The sequence below is a fragment of the Thermobia domestica genome, chromosome 2, assembly GCF_964235325.1.
Source record: "Thermobia domestica chromosome 2, izTheDome1.hap1.1, whole genome shotgun sequence".
In the NCBI taxonomy this organism is placed as follows: Eukaryota; Metazoa; Arthropoda; class Insecta; order Zygentoma; family Lepismatidae; genus Thermobia; species Thermobia domestica.
The window spans coordinates 330,500,198-330,518,481 of NC_137455.1; the positions used below are offsets into that span (position 1 = coordinate 330,500,198).

Below are 18,284 nucleotides of genomic sequence, written 5' to 3' on the forward strand. Positions count from 1 at the left end.
CTTTATGCCACTTTTCTGCTGCCTCCCAAAATTTGCCGCTATGTGCAAATGTACGTATTGCATATATAATAGAGCCAGCCCTGAGTGTAGTATATTCTCCGCCAGAGATGGATATTTTTCAGTTCGGGTTCGCACAGATTTAAGCTCACTATCCTCAATGAGGCTTGCCCATAGTAATTTCAATTAGGCTCACATTTATTCGATCTTAAGCTCTCTATCCTCATTAACACTCGCGCTCATTAACCTTTTTGAACTGACACTCACTAAAGGATCAGGTTCGCTATCTTCATGGGTGCAGTCACTAATCATATTGAAGCTCGAGCTCGCTATCAAATTATAAGGTTTCTGCTCACACTTTTTCGCGTACAATTATTGACCTCGAGAGCCGAGCTCACTCTTTTCTGATCCTCACATATGGCTACTGAAGTGGTAATTTGGTTCCTGAGTTTATTCAGTGTTTCTGACAATGGAAACGCGTAAATAATTTAACATACTTCCAAGAGAGATATCACAAATCTTTAGGTTAGATAACCTTGGGAGCTGTCATAATAGTGTCAAATAAGCGCATCGTTAACTTTGCAATGAGGTGGAGTTGAATTGCGGAAACAGTCACAACTGCAACACATAAAGATGTGAGAGATTCTCATATATATATATATATATATATATATATATATATATATATATATTGTGAGGAGTACACCTTTGTTTTTGTAATAGCACAGATGTAGGTGATAAGTGTGAGATATCCTGTTTACTCTTCACAACAGCGTTAAGAATTTTCGAGCTCATATTCGGATATTATAATAGTTAATCGTTTAATTGAAACGTTATCTTGTTACTGACCTCCAAACTGATAAGAAAATCATCATCCTCAGTGCTACCTGCTTGATATTATTTGACCGGTTACAGTAGTTGTAGGCAGTATGGTTTCTGTTGTAATCACCGTCGCAAGATCTTCTAAATGTTTGGGTGTGTAATACAAGTTCGCGATTTGTCAAATGTGTTGAATTTCGTGAACTCTTTCTAACTCCCCTCCATTTCATCGAAGCTCCTAGTCGTTGGTGCTTTATATTTATAAGAAATCTGTATCCTTGGAATGTCGATACTATCTTGGAACTCTCCGGTGACCTGGTGATTCTGTTGCATCTGATTTCAGAATACATACTCGCTAAAGCTCGCTGGGGGCTCCGCCCCCAGACCCCCGGTCATGGCTTTACCATAAGGTGTCAAGTTCTAGAAAACTATTCCTTGAGTAATTCACTTCCCTTTACAGCACACACCTGTTACCAACGCATACTTCAATTGAACCGGTATTATTTCTTCCATTTAACTTTGGACAGCAAACACACGATTTATAAGAAGAACTCTATTACTACTTCTATTCTGGCAATCATGTACATGGCTAATTATATACACTTTGCGCACATCTATACATGTTAGAGACAATAACAGAATTTATTTTCTGAAACATAAACAGCGGAAACTGTCTTGCAATAGCCTACCAATTAAACCTTTCATTTTCCGAAAACACTCACTGTTTACAAATGTGAATTTTTCCACCCTTTTAAATATTATGTTTTGCAGTGTAATTTAGTACGTACAATGTATTATAATAGTGTCCCTGTTGTTAATTGTACATATTACCTGCACTAAAAGTAATTCACATCTGTGATATAAGAGTGCGAAAATATTTCAGGCTCCCTGCATATTTATTCTTGTATTTACAATGAAGACTACAATTTACTAGGTAATTTACAAATATGAATATTGTTGGAAATTATTTAAATTTTTTTCATAGCATTTGAGTGAACACTAGTTTTGTACTGTAATGTAGTACAGTGGACTATAATGGAAACCTTGGGCGTAGTTGTACATATTACCTGCAGCAAGACTTTTTCAAATATTTCATATTTACTGGACAATTTCTTGCAGTCAACCTGTATCTCTCGTCTTGTATTTTCAATAAAGACTACAATTTGTAGGTAATTTATAAAAATGAATTTTGTTAAGGCTTTTTAAACATTAGTTCATAACATTTGATTCAACACTAGTTTTTGCAGTGTAACGTAATACATCTTATTATAATGGTGTCCTTTGGTAAAAAAATGTACTTACTGGGCAGCAAGACTTCTTGAAATGTTTATATACACTGGGCAATTACATAGAGTCTTCGTATATCTTTACTCTCATATTTTCAATGAAGACGATTATTAACTAAGTAATTTAGAATATGAATATTATTGGAGGCTTTTGAAAATTTGTTTATAGCATTTTAAACAAACCACTTTTTGCATAGTAGTATAACAGTGTATTAGAATGGTGTCTTTCTCATTTCTTAATACAATTAAATAACAAGACATCATTTCCTTAATGATACTAAAAAACGCATATATAACCCGATTACTATTCCGATTTTAGAGGTGTAATTCCCCACAGATGCCGGCCGCAAAGTACCAGTATTATGTGAGCAGTAAGAACGAAGTCGAAAATCTAAGGAAGTCGGTAGTGTAGGGGATAGACGTGAGCCTACTAGACAGGAGACCTGGGTTCGATTCCTAACAATCTTTTTCTCACTTTTTCTTTCTTTGAAAGTTTATTTTCATAGCATATATTGTTTGCCTATAAGGTTGAGTCTATTATAAAACGCATTTCACTCCAACCGGTCCTGTAAACAAACTACTGAACCGAAAGAGGCACTTTTCCACGTATCCCGTATATTATAACTATATACGCTGCCAACGAGAAAATTGTCAAAAGGTGCGTATATATATATATATATATATATATATATATATATATATATATATATATATATATATATATATATATATATATATATATATATGTGTGTGTGTGTGTGTGTGTGTGTGTGTGTGTGTGTGTGTGTGTGTGTGTGTGTGTGTGTGTGTGTGTGTGTGTGTGTGTGTGTGTGTGTGTGTGTGTGTGTGTGTGTGTGTGTGTGTGTGTGTGTGTGTGTGTGTGTGTGTGTGTGTGTGTGTGTGTGTGTGTGTGTGTGTGTGTGTGTGTGTGTGTGTATTTCCTTAAAAGTTATAATCTTATACTTTTTCAGTTATGGTATAGACTTCAAACTTGGTATACGCATCTATCTAAACGACCAGTATAAAAAGGGAGATTGTTTGCAATTATTTCCGGTTCGAAGCACACACTATCCTCGCGAGACAAAATGTATTTTTATCTCGTCTGTATACTATATCGTGGAAACGATGCTCAATGTTTTTTTCCAAAATGTTTTTTGGGGGTACACTACCTCCTTGGGGCTCTTAGAGTGCCCCCGCAGGAGACCAAATAATACGTGTATAATAGAATAATAAATAGAATACTATGAGCAGTGCCCCTGGGAATACTAACTGTGATCCTCAGGAACATTGTTTCTGAAAGAAACACTGGTGTTGCCCCATCTCTAAAGCTACATATGTTTCTTTCTAAATAGTTGAGTATCGTCTCGAAGCTTCACACGAACATACTGCCTAGTTTCGAGACGATATCAACAGTTAGTGTATAAATATATTCTTTTCGTCTGTGTCTGTAATAACGAAAATATTTTGTTCACGCAATGCCAACAGAAACTATTTTGATAAAACGAAGCAACGTGATAAGAAAAAAAACATAAGAAAATAGAAGGTTCGGCGGGGAATCGAACCCAGACCTGCTACTCAGAAAGCAGACACTTTACCGCGGAGCTAACTTACTACGTTGAATTCTGTTTGTTTTATTCTCCTCAATATACCACATAAGAGTCCAAATGAAGGCAATTCAAAAATATGGCAATTTTGCATTCAAGATGGCGACTTTTCCAATGATTTGTTTCTTCACTTAAACTGAACTACGACCTTAATAACATAGGGAAACCTGGCTTACCTACATAGAGCACAACTTACAATTTTCATGGTTACAAATTTTTGAGCCGCCATTTTGAATCGAAGATGACGACTTTTCCAACATGTTGGATTTTTCCCCTCACATGCCCTGTAATCTACACACTTGAACGCAATTTCGTGATTCCACTATATCTACAAATTGTGTAGAATTAGACGCCCCCTTATAACATTCCTAGCACTTTCTTACACCCAACATGACTATTTTTTCAAGTTTAAGGGCGGATTCGCAAACTACGCATCAGAATAAACATCACCTCGAAATTTCAACGTCCTACATACAGCCATTACAAATTTCACATTTTTTCGATTTGCGCCGCGAAACGAAAACGAATTTTAATGCTCTTTTTTCTATCATAAACTATGTTCCTAGCTTCACTGCCTGACAAAATATGACGTTTCTATGGTGTGCGGAACTACTCTAAAAACCAGCATTTCGAAACGACGAAAAATTTCGACACTTCATTTACATGGAAAATGTCGCCTTTTTCGTGATATCGGAATTTTCCCATTACTCACATCTCATGACGAACAAGTATGCAAAATTTGGTGTTTGTATGTTTTGTGGAAGTATGCAAACAATTAAGTGTGTTTCCGATTATAGAGGTATGTAATTCCACTGTAATAAACACTTTCATATTATTATTAAAAAAAAAAAAGAAAAAAAAGAAAGAAAAAGTTGACCCTGCGAAGTTTGTGTGTTAGAATGAGTTCATGCTGCTATCTGGTCGGCGACGATGCTGTTCCATTCCGTGATTGGTACAAAGAGTGGAATCTATTGCTTTGAAATTATAACATTTTAAAACACGGTCAATCATTTATAATATGTAATTTCATATTTCCTGTACCAGCTAAGTGTAAGAGAAATGAGCAAGAGTTGTAGCAGACGTTCAGATATACTGTGTAAACGCTAGTCACGTGTTAAGATTTGCTTAAAAGGAACTACCATATTATGCTGACATTGTAATATATGTGTGTTCATGGATTTTATTCTTTTTCTCTTGCATGTAGCATGTATGCATTAGTCTCCCCTCAAGCATGGATTTTTTTACTATTACTATGAAATCACTCTACAGTAAATTTAATTCATATTTTTCAGATGATTTAACTTCTCTTAATAATTTTTCAATAGTAATAATAGTTGCTTTGAAATGTTGTTTCTTTGTTTCGTATTTGTAATCTTTCCTCTTTTTTTCCTGGTCTGTTAGGTATAGGATATTCTCAGATTTTGCTGATATCTTCGTACTTTTTCTAGCAGATCATAATTACTTGCATGAGATAGATTTTATTATATCCAAACGAATTTGAATTTTATAGGTTCTCATCAATAATCGATTTGTATTTGTTGTTTGATAAGAACACTCTGATTTCCTTATCTGTGCTGGCTGCTTAACCAATGGTCGATGTGAGACGGTATGCGGTGGTATACCATACTGCCTCTGGTTTTTCAGTGATGAAGGCATACCGCTTCTGGTTTTTCGGTGATCAAGATATACGTCACTAGAGAGTAGATGATAATTACCTTTAACAAATCCATTTTTATACACAGTATTTGACGAATAGCTTTACACGTAAAAATATTTTATTTTTTATGTAGAAATAATTTCTAAGTTGACAACTAGACATTTTTCTTATTTTCCTACCTTTTGTTTTTAAAACGAGTCGTCTTCAAATAAATTCATCTAGTTTATATTTTGATGTGCTTTATTGAATTTTCTTTCGTATATATGTGTGTCGTCTTGCCTTAATGTATATAAATGTCGTGTTTTGAGCATGAGAGGATTTAGGGGTTGTTTGCTGTCGGGAATCGGATCTTCCTGACGTTTGGATTAGCCTTCAGTCGAGTGGGGGTCCGGAAGTTTTCCAACAGGAAATTGTTAATATAAAATTCGGGTTTTGAGCATTTTTCTGTATTATTCTCTATAATGCAACATAAGCTGGGACGGCTTTAGGATTTTAATTTTGGGTAGGCCGCTCCCTCTCTTATGGATACATATACACATTTGATTGATTAATGACAGTAGGAAATTTCTTTTACAGTAGTGGTTGATGCTATTTGTTTAAATAATTATCTACCATTAATTTAAATAGTGGAAAATATATTTACTCTTTCTTGTATTTTTTAGCGTTCATATATTTTTCAAAATTTTTGGGTAGACCCGTGCCTACCGGCCTACCCGCTAAAGCCGCCACTGAACATAAGAGGATTTTAAAAAAATCATAAAATTGTTAGTGGGGGATCAGTCTTTCCATGTGTCCCTCCCCCCTAACTACAAGGAACCTCTCCAATGGTTTGCAGTCATTATGTTAAAAAAAATGAAATCTTTTAGGTAACATACCCTCACTGTATTTCAGCATTTAGATAGTCGATATGTCGAGTCAAAATCGTAATAAAACATACCGCTTCTGTTTTCTTTCCACTTCGAACACTGTGCTTAACTCTAATTATTGTCATACAATTTATGGTACGTATAAATTTATAGTCTCTCTATTAAAACAAAATTCCAGTCAAATTTGTCTCTTCATTCCAAGGTTATTGAAAAGAAAGTATGAATGGTTCTGATATACATTGATGATGCAAAGTATAATTGAAAATATTATTTAACGTCATATTGGTAGTAAGTAATATATTGCTCAGTAATTTATTGTACAGCGAAGACTATAAGTGGATTTCCTCTAAATATATATCTGTATATAATTATTATAATAATGGAAGCAGCCATGTACTGCAATACAGCTTTTGTGAGTTAGTAAAACTGAACATCTGTGTACTGCGACTATCTTGTGTATTTGGTGATAATGAGTAATACGTGAGGCGGTGTAGTACGGAGTCATGCATATAATAGGCCAGATAATGTACAAAATAGGAGACGGTCTCCGATTTTCAGAGAGTAAATCATAGGTACACGGTTAGTTGAAACAAATAATCAAAGGTTAAGAAATTAGGTATATCGAGAACAACAGTATTCAAGTTAATGACGTATATAACTCATTGCAAAAGACATCAAAAGACAGCAGAGGTGAATAGTAGACAGTAACTACATCTAGTGAGAGAGATCGCCAAACATTGAAGAGGATTGTCACAGAGTACCGTAGAGATAATGCGGTACAACTGACTGCAGAACTCAATCAGCGTCTGGAACAATCTAATTCTATAGTCACAATCCGACGATATCTGTATATCCTTTAACATCTGAGGGCAGGTTACGATATCAAAACTTCTGATTATTGCCATCAACGCAGCGGTGTGAGAGATAGTGCTAAGAACGTAAAACATGAACCGCAGATACTTGACAGAGAGTAATATAATCCAATGTATTATTTCTTGTTTAGAGCAACAGATCTTTTTACGTATGAGATTAGGTGAGAAGAAGGGGATTCGATAAAAATATTTTCTGAGGATAAGAAAGAATATGGATAAGCAAGCAAGATTCAGTAATTTTTGTATTACTGAATGGAAGCTGGCATGGTATTAGGTGAGGAAGTTGGCAAAAGAGGATACTACAGGGTGGATCTTTTGTTCTCGGTGGGGTTTTCGCACAACTGAGTTGTTAGCTGATAAGTTCGAGGGATCGTTAGCAGCTTTTCTTTTGTTCTATAATCTTCCATTTCTTTTTTCCTTACTTCTCTCCCTTCCTTTCTGATGAAGCATTTTAGCGAAGATGCTTATAATGTCACTTTTCAGTATATGTAATTGTTGTGACTTTTTCTGTGAACAATTCATTTTATATAGGATCATATTTTGTTTTATTTTTGGCATATGAGTTTCAAAATAATGAAAAAAAATTGTCGTTGGTAACATATAGGATATGTGAGGTGGGAATACCAACTGATACGTGTGCAGCACTTGCCGTTGTTAGTGGTGTGTCAGGTGATCGTCTATAGGACAACTACTTTTAAAAATTTGTTCCCATATTTTCGTAGTGCTGAAGAGTGAGCAGTCTGTGCTATAAACATTTTTCATTTCATCGTAGGTCTCTTTTGCTGTTTTCTTTTTGAAATGGAGATTTTTTTTCGTATTCAGTCTTGAATAACTCCATACAATAAATCCTACAATTTTCAGTAATACAACTTAATGTTTATGTGCAAAGGCACAAAAACAAAACAAAAAAAAAAAAAAAGCCTTATCTAGCATGTATACGTATAAGTCGCGTACTTGAATAGGATTTAGTGAAACTGGATCAATTACTTCGGTCAGTTCCGTTCAATTGCAGAGTAATACGGTGGAAGCATAGCTGTGATGTAGAATCATCTAGGGCACTGAAAATCTCAACAGATGAAATTAGACGACTCCTGGCTCTTAAGTGGTGGTTTAAAAAAAAAAAAAAAAAAAAAGTTCGAGCGTCTGAACAAGAATCATTTCTATTGGAGGCATTAATACCAATTTATTATTATTATCTGTGCAATGATAGGAGTGGTTCTGTTCTCCCTTGGTATTAGAAGTTTTGAATTTGGTACACACCATCTATCATCCAGATTAAATTTTTCAAAGGTTTGCTCTGGATGGTTGATTAGATTTCAGTTTAGCTTCCCTTCCTTTGTCGAGGTTATATGAAACTGAACCAACAATTTAAGGTGGAATCGACCGTAATGCGTTGAAATTTCAAAGCTCTCCCACAGGGAATCGAAACAAAAGTGCACACACACACACACTCTATTAGGCCAGTGAAGAGAGCTCTTTTGCCGTAGAATAGCATGAAGTAGTACTGAGAACAACTTTATTCATCACTATATCATTCATTCATCATACAAGAAAATATGTAATTTTACACCAGATAAACTGAGAAGTAAAATGGATGTAACAATATTGCATTAACTATAATCTGAAAGCTTTGATATGTTTTGAAGGAATAATCATAATTAGAGAATAGCTTGACAACGACATGAAATCCTAGAAAGTTTTACAAATACAGCAAAGATTCTGGTATTCTTGGTTTTCAATTATATACCAAAGATTTGTTAATATAGAAAACGTTCAAATTCACAATCACTTTTATTTTCTTTTACACATTGTAACATTAAAAGAAATTGATTTTGCTTTCAGCGATGGGCATCGAATATGTCAATTGCTAGTGTGTCTAGTTTAGCCTGGAGTGCTAGGGTGAGTTCTGATTTCAGGCAAGTGTGCAAGAGAGTTTATTTTTTTACAGCATGATCATTGAAACTAACACAGTAAGATTTTAGCAGAAATGAAGAAGTGTTGTGATTGTCACAGTGATTTCCATCTTTATTCACCGACATTTCTTCCTTCACCTTTACAGAAGAATAGCATCTGAAGAAAATAATTATCTAAATTAATTACAATCATTATTTTATTATTTAGATTATTATGAATTTTCATGAATATAAGCATAGGTTTGAATAGTAGACGTATGTAATGCAGAGGCTGATCCGTTTCCATTCGAACAACTTGCAGACAGCTATAGTTATTAAAGCGGATTTTACTCTGCGACAAAACTGTTCGCATATATGTACCAATATCTTAGGCTTTGTGTATATAAATAAAGGTGTTATAATGAGTCGCAGAAAAAATAACTTTTGGGAGGGGTACGTCATAGTTCTTGTTTGTGCAAGCTTTAGTATTTCGCACATAGTAGAACAGTGTTAGAACAATGGCTTACTGGTAGGATGAGTTTACTGTTATAATTAAACGTTATGTACAGCAGCCTCCTCCACAGGGGTTCGAAATATTTTATAATTGTTATTAACTTTTGCTGCATAGGGAAGCTCAAAATTTCGTTGAGTCAAAGAAAATGTCAAAATCGATGCTGCTTGTTAATAAGAACATGTGTTATCCTCAGTTTACTCAGACAAAATACTAGCATTGTATGACGACGACACCCATCGTGTGGAACTTAACCAGGACAAAGCTTTAAGTCACACGTCAGAACATCGCTGGTCTTCTTTCGACGCATGGCGGGTGCAACTAGCATCCATGCTAGTTCTGTTCGAGGAAATTCTCGTTAAGAATCCAGCCTTGTACTTCTCAAATGGCACTAGTCATCGTATCTGGTTCGCACTATAAATAGCCTCTGGAAAGCCTCCAAGCAGAAGTGGTACAATATACTCCTGGTATATCTGCACCGAAGTCTTCTGCAGTAGAAACTGCGATGTCGTACAATAGTCCATACGGTGTCGATGTCATCGATCATGATCAATAGTGTCGGAGGTAATATCCCAGCTAAGCGACAACTTCAGTTTGTTCGGATGGAAACGGATCATTGTTGATTTGCTTGTTAACACTTTAAAAACCAATCTTCCATGAAATGTGGATCTACAGTTTAAAGTTGGTTCCAAATTGCATGTATCCTACCTGAGGCTCGGATCTGATCTGAGACTACATTTACTAACCATCTGTCTATTCAGAAGATTTGTTTATTTGAGAAGACAAGGATAAACAAAAGCTTTTAATATAGAAAACCATCACTTTAAAAAGTAATAGAATCAACGGACTTCAAATTTAACGAGCAGAACTCGAGCAATGTGGAAAAATGTAGTTGGGGAAAAAAATGTTAAGGCAAAAACTTCGACGGAAGTTTTAAACAACGCGGCAACGGATGTGATTGTGGTCTGGCAATAGTGTAGCTTGTTTCCCACAGACATTTTTTTGTCTCAATTAGTCACTTAAATAGAGGGTTTATTGTTCTTTAATAAAACATAATTACTTTTTTGAAAAATAACAATTAATAATAATAGAAGTACTAGCACTATGACAGTAGAAAAGGGCTATGATCAGGCAGATAGCAAATGCTCACCTGCTTGGTATATGGTAAGCACATCAAGTTCCAACAGTATAGCTAGCAATTTTTTTTTTTTTTTTTTTTTTTTTTTTTTTTTTTTTTTTTTTTTTTTGTCGTCATAACCGCAGGGATAGCGACGAAATTTTCGAGTTGGTACTAAATGTTATTGAAATTTAACCAAATAATTCTAAACGTGGCCTTTCAAATTGTATATGCAATTTTTCATATGCAAAAGAGGCTAATTGAGTCATTCAACTTGTTTCATTAAATCAGTTGCGATTGAATAAATTAGCGCTGATCAGAAAGTTCAATTTCTTAAATCTTGTATAAACGAATATGAAAGAGAGTCAGGAAGTCATTCAGTGCAGAGCTACAGTCTTCCACGTACCTGCATTTATTTGACATTTAAGAGTCTCATTTCAAATACTTGTGCCACTCAAATCCAAAATTCATCTTTTAATTGACAGAAGTTTTGTGAGTTCGTTTGTAATTGTGATGTAATAATATGACTTGCTGGAATTTATGTATTCTAAGATAAGCTTAATTTTATGTAAAAAAAAAAATAAATAAATAAATAAGAATCTGGATATAAGTACATTTTTCTTTTAAATTTGTAGTTTTCTTACTTTTAAGAATATATATATACACAGTTCTGTAAGTTTACGTAAGCTGGTTAAAAGAATATATTTAATATTCTGTATATATATATATATATATATATATATATATATATATATATATATATATATATATATATATATATATATATATATATATATATATATATATAATATTTCGTGGTGATACATCGCGGTTAGTATTATTGTAGTATACTTTCGATAATTTATTGTATATCTTGACTTACTTAAGAGCGTTATTGTGAATTGTTTGTTATTATTGAATGCCAGCGTTATTGAGATTGCAAGATTTTGTCACTGTCGTTGATAGGTTGGGTCATACAAAGCATGTCAATGAATGTATCTCTGTAATAGTTACATAAATGTGGGGTTAAGTGTTCTGAATGTATTACGAATTTGTGATACTTGTGTAAAATTAATAAACGTGGAAATGATAACTCTACAGTACTGTTAGTTGGATAGTAAAAATGTAAATTAGTCACTAATAAGGATAAAAATGTTAAATACAATAAGGATGTATCCAGGGAGTTGTGTTGGCAAATTAGCATATATCAAATTACGTACGTAAGTAGCACAATGTGCTACTTCAAAATTCCTGGGCACAGCCTTGAATACAGAAACAAATTTTAAATTTTTGTCAGGAAGATTTCAGCATGAAATATCAGATCAATTACTACATATACATATGTATGTGTCCAAGAGTTTTTGTGTTTTCAGTTGGATTGTGGTATTGAACATAAAAAAATTATTCCATAATAGCATGTGCAATTTCATGTATGTGTCTTTGTAGATATTTCATAAAACTGTTCGACTAATAACATATAGAAAAGGGTTAGCTTATTATAAATTCTGCTTTCTTAGTTTCTGATTACATATGAAATCGTGACAAATGCATGTGACATTAAAGTAAATATTCCTTTATATTGTCGACTTGAATATAATAAGTTTATCTCATCGTTTCTTACAGACAGGTGATGAGACTGCCAATGTGGTTTATCATCCTGAAGATTTCGAGGGGCCAATTATGTTTTCCTTCAAAGCAAAGAATTTCTTTGGTAAAAAGAAGGCAGCTATTAAAATTGCAGATAGTGAGTGGTCAGAGAAATTTTCACTGGACGTTGCCGGTAACGCAGGAAGTGTTATATGCAAGGCAAAGACTGGACCATTTCAAGTAAGATGTTATATATAATCAACATGAAATAAAATAAAATAAAATCTTGTATGGGCGTTTGGGAAATGAGATTTATTCATCTCGGTGTAATAAGATATTCGAAAAGTCTTTAGAAGTAAAAGAGTATTGGTGTATGCAAAAAACTTTAAAAGAAATTAATGTTTAGCTGTTAACATATTATTCGTATTTAATATGTGCAATTAACTGTATTTCGTGAGAAATAATAATAATAATAATAATAATAATAATAATAATAATAATAATAATAATAATAATAATAATAATAATAATAATAATAATAATAATAATAATCAATAATAATAATAATAATAATAATAATAATAATTATTATTATTATTATTATTATTATTATTATTGTCATTATTTTTATTTTTGTCATTATTATTATTATTATTATTATTATTATTATTATTATTATTATTATTATTGTCATTATTTTTATTTTTGTCATTATTATTATTATTATTATTATTATTATTATTATTATTATTATTATTATTATTATTATTATTATTATTATTATTATTATTATTTACTGGTACAAAAGTTTTTGTTTGGATTTTAATATCCCTTTTCAGTATCGAAATGATCTAAAATGTGGACCTAGAGTTGAACGTATAACCGTGTGAACCCGAGTAGCTAGCATTAAAGGCGAGATTGTGAAACATTTAGCCACAAAGGAGCCCTAAAACTAGTAAAGGGAATTCATACAAGTTTTCCGTACGTGAGTTACGTACACTAGTATTGTCAACTGAAAGACATTCTTGAAATAATAGAATAAATGATATTGCAAATATGATAGAAAACTGAAACATACATTATTTTTCTACATCATTTCCCTGCACTTCAACGCACTTTTCCAACGTTTCACATGTTTTTTAATCCCGTCGGGAAAAAAAAGTTTTTCAGTTGCACCTGCAACCAATTTTGTACTGCCTCAATGACTAGCTGGTGGTTAAAGTTTAAATTTCTTAACTTCTGGTGATGATAGGTTTCCAAACCATGCTCATAGCCTTACTTTCTGGTTCGTGATGATGTACCCAAATTTCATCTACAGTAACGATTTGTTGTAAAAATCCATCTCCCTCGTGGCGATAACGGGTCGAATGTTTACGAGAGATGTCCAACCTTTGTGCCTTTTGCTTCGCGATAAACAGCTGTCACCATACTGGACATTTATCCGACGCATAATTTCCTCGCGTTTAACACCTTCCGCAAACAGAAACCGAATCACTACTGTCATTTCCTCTTTGGTGCAGATCGACAATGGAGCTGCCATGTTTAACGGTCTGCTACACCCCAACAACTAACGCGGGAATAAGAGTGACACGTTGCATAGAAGTGTTGCAGACGGCACTAATTCAGCGCTACATACTAGCAGTGTTACCAAACCCTTGTGCGAGAAATTGCAGAATTCCCTTTAGTTTTTGATTTCCCCTCGTATTTATCAATTTAGAATTCCTATAATATTAAAAAAAAGAAGAAGAAGAAGAAGAAGTTTATATATTTAAATGTAGAACTATAAAATTAAACAGTTCTTGAGTGCAATATGTGGCTTTAGCTAACATCTATATTAAAAATATATCATTAGGGAGTGTACTACTCTCTCTTTTGACTGTGTAGAGGGATTACTGACTCATAGAATCGTTATTTTAATTTTCTTTTGTACAATTGCCGGATAAAGTAGTCCGCACAATTCTTTCCGTACATTGGAAATCCGGTTTCGACTTGAGGTGGAAGTTATTGTTTCATTTTCTACGTAGATTTGTAATTCCACTACTAAAGTAACTTTAGTGCTAAAAATCAGATGTTAAACTCCAAATAGAAAAATTATCTTTCGACAGTGCCTTCGAAGAATAAACTGAAGGATTTAGTAGTTTCATGTGTCTTAAAGAGAATTTGATATCGTGTACCTAAATCAGTTTTCTTATTCAACAGTTATTCACTAGGTAGGTAGGTAGGTATAAATAGTTTTGTTTGTTTTTTTAACTGATGATTGATAGTAATACTTAACTTCTCTGAAAACGTAAGTTAAGTTCTTGTAGGACTTCTAGATTTTAATGCATCTGAAGTGGATTTAAATATTAGTCAGTTACGTTTGTATCCTGTCTTATATGAATAAGTAGTTACGTACTAAAAAGAAGAAAAAAATGTAATAGAGTAATGTAAATTTTCAGCACCTTTCAAAAATCAAGTGTTTTAGTTAAAATAAAAAGACGTTTCATTTTGTCTTAAATATTCTGTAAAATTTAAAATCTTAATTCATATTTTGTTTCTTACCCGAAGAGGCTCCAAAGTGACGTATCGTGTCTGTTCACTTGGTCTCTTGGTCAGTCATAAAGTGTGTTCTAATGGATATATATACACAGTAGAGTCCCCCAAACTTGTCTCCCGACGCCTCGTCATTCCGTATAACTCATTCATTTTTTTCTTTAATTGCAAATGATTTCTCCCGGTCAGAACATAATCTTTGAAGTAATGTTTTGAACTATTAATATCTAAACTGTTCTAATTTCTAACATCGCCTATACGGTGGTATAGCACATTTTAATTACTGTATTATTGTAATTATAGTACATATTTATGAATATGAATGCCCACATATTTTCCTGTTCATTCAAAAATTTCAATTCAATTCTAATACGATATCCAATTTTGGCAATTTTTCTCTCTTTCCCCTTGTGACACTAATTCTTGAAACTGTTTGACAAATTTAGTGATAGATTTTCTTCTTTTCCTAGAAGTTTCCATCTACCTTATTCCCGTTCTCAGTTACGAAGTGCTAAAGAAAGTTAGATAGTCGCTGTCAATCAACACTTACATTTCATTCTATTATTACTAGCTGTTATCAGGCTTGCCTGAAAGTTTATTGCTGTACTCTATTGTAAGCTGAATATTCACATTAGAGCAAATGTAGTAAAACATTATGAGTTGTGAATAACCCACCTTTTATTCCACAAAACCCGACAACGTCGGTAATTTGTCACCCTCTCTGTCCACATTAGATCAAGTTTGCGGGACCCAATTGTGTTTATGAGGCGTTTTGGGTAGTAAGAGCGAACTTAGCAAAAGTACTCGCAATGTAAACAAACGCTCGGAAGTTACATTTGAGGTGTTCGAGTAGTGAAATCAAATTATTCTGTTGCAGCCAATTTTCGTGCCTATAGTAGAGGTCGTCCCCCTATAGTTTCAAAATAAATGAACGATTATTTTGACCATTCAGAATGCATTTACACAAAACAGTTAAGTTCGGCTTTATTACCTGAAACGCTTCATATATATATATATATATATATATATATATATATATAATATGTTGTGTGTTTCATTCTTTCTTGTTGATAATAACCCTGATCTTTACTGTTTTCATTTTGTAGATTGGTGTATCTATAACGCTAGCTCATACAACGCTTACAAAGTTAGTAGTATTTACACCGTTCTATGTGATAATCAATGAAGCACCGTATGATGTAGAATTCCAGGAGGTAGATAGGCCTTTCCAGTGGCTGATGGTGAAAGCTGGCTACTGCTCTCCATTTTGGCCTACTTCGAACAAAAAAGAAATGCTGCTAAGAGTGAAGGACACAAAAGAACCAACGGCTCCATTTTGCTATCACGCGGTTGACACAATACTCTTAAAATTGAAAAACAAGGTAAGTGTTGTATATTGAGGAAAATTTTAAAATATCTTTGTTAGGAAACTGAAAAAATAGAAATGTTGTAATTTGTTATAAGCCAGAAAAAGTGATGAAAATTAAGGGGCGTGTTAGAAATACAGTGAAACTCTAGTCATCCTTACTATGACTTCTGGACGCAAATGCGCAGAAATTCGCGATGTGCACGCGATGAGCAGAAATTCGGATATTTTATAAATGGATCAATTTGTAGTATTGTAATATTACAAGCATTGGACTCTGGCAACTGAATTGTCAGTGAGAGTCAATTTAAATTGTTCTCTGGATGACACAAAAATATACAAAATGTAACACCACAAAGGTATAAAATTCTGAGCTGTTTTCTTCTGATTGTTACAAAAATGAAATAGAGTAATACAAAATGGTATAAAAATACCGAACTTGTTATAATGGACCTTCATGGTTGGTATAAAACTAAAAGGGGCTTGCTATAAAAGGGAATAGGTCACACAAATTTATTCCTTCGTTTATTTGAATAACACAAAAAGGTATAGAAATTCTGAGCTTATTCCGTCGTTTGTTTGAGTAGCAGAATATGGTATTTCTTTGTTTTTCTCTGGTTGGTACAGAAAGTAGAATTTAAGTAGTACAAAATGTACATAAAATAGACCTTCTCCGTTTTTTTTAATTGCAAACAAAATTTTTTCTACTTGGTATAAAATTGAATAGGTCACTCAGTTTTAATAGCACAAAAGGTACAAATTGACCTTCTTTGCTTAAGCCACTCAAAATTTATTCTTTCGTTTCTTTGAGTTAGTTAAAATGGAACCTCTTCGCTTTTTTTTTTCGTGGTTGGTACAAAACTAAATAGGCCATCTAAATTTATTCCTTGGTTTATTTGATTGGTACAAAATGTTAATTCTTTTCTTTTCCTGCTTGTTTTCAAAACTGAATAGATCACACAAATTTATTTCTTCGTTTATCTGATTAGTACAAAATGGTATAAAATTCTGAGTTAGCTAAATTGGACCTCCTTCGCTTTCTTCGTTTATTTAAATAGCACAAAAAGGTATAAAATGCTGAGTTATTTAAAATGGTATTTCTTGTTGATACCAAATTGAATAGGTCACTCAAATTTATTCATTTGTTGATTTGTGTAGCACAAAAATACTCAGCTAGTTAAAATGGCCCTTCTTTGCTTTTCTTCTGATTGTTACAAAAAATGAAATAGACCACTCAAATGTATTCCTTCGTTTATTTAAATAGCACATAAAGGTATAAAATGATCCTTCTTCGCCTTTTCTGGTTAGTACAAATTCTTTCCTTTTTCTGCTTGGCACAAAAAATAATACTCCATCCAAATTTAGTTTTTTTCATTTGTTTGAATGGCACAAAAGTACAGAAATTCTGAGCTAGTTAAAATGATCCTTCTTCGGTTTTTTGTTTATTTGAATACTACTGAGCTGGTTAAAAAGGCATTTCACGCTGGTACAAAAAGTAGGACACCTAAACAAAACGTATATAAATTCTGAGCTAGTAAAATTGGTCTTTTTTCGTTTTTTCTTTCGTTTATTTGAGTAGTACAAAATGGTTCTTCTTTGTTTGGTATAAAAAGTAGAACACCCAAATTTGTTCTTTCGTTCATTGGGCTAGTATAAAGGTACCTTCTTCGATTTTTCTGGCCACTCAAATTTGCTCCATCGTTTGTTTAAATAGTACAAAAAGGTACAGAAATTCTCAGTTAGTTAAAATGGGTCTTCTTCGCTTTTTCTGATTAGTACAATTTTATTCTTTCGTGAAAATACTCAGCTACAAAATTAAATAGCTCACTCATATTTATGCCTTCGTTTATTAGACTAGTTTAAAATGATATAAAATGATCCTTTTTTTGCTTATTCCTTTGTTTGTTGAAATAATACAAAATGGTATAAAATACTCAACTTCGGTTTTTCAAATGCATTACTTCGTTTAATTGATTTTAGAGTTGACACAAATTATAAGTCCTTTGTTTATTTGAATACTCCAAAATGGTGCAATTTCTTTTTTTTCTCGGTGGTACAAAACTAAATACTCCATTGTTTATTTGAGTAGTAAAATTCTGAGCCAGTTAAAATGCCATTTCTCATTGGTACAAAATTGAATAGGTTAAAATTATCCTTCTTCGGGTTTTTCTGGTTAGT

At 33.1% G+C, this 18,284-nt stretch overlaps 1 protein-coding gene across 2 annotated transcripts in view; it reads left to right on the top strand.

Annotated features, from left to right (window-relative positions):
• Positions 1-18,284, top strand: part of Vps13 (vacuolar protein sorting 13C) — a 426,449-nt gene that overhangs the window by 273,029 nt on the left and 135,136 nt on the right. For both annotated transcript variants that reach the window (XM_081749100.1, XM_081749101.1), the window contains 2 exons: positions 12,245-12,448; positions 15,847-16,122. In XM_081749100.1, the coding sequence (XP_081605226.1) occupies positions 12,245-12,448; positions 15,847-16,122 (480 nt within the window). The remainder of the gene's footprint in view (positions 1-12,244; positions 12,449-15,846; positions 16,123-18,284) is intronic.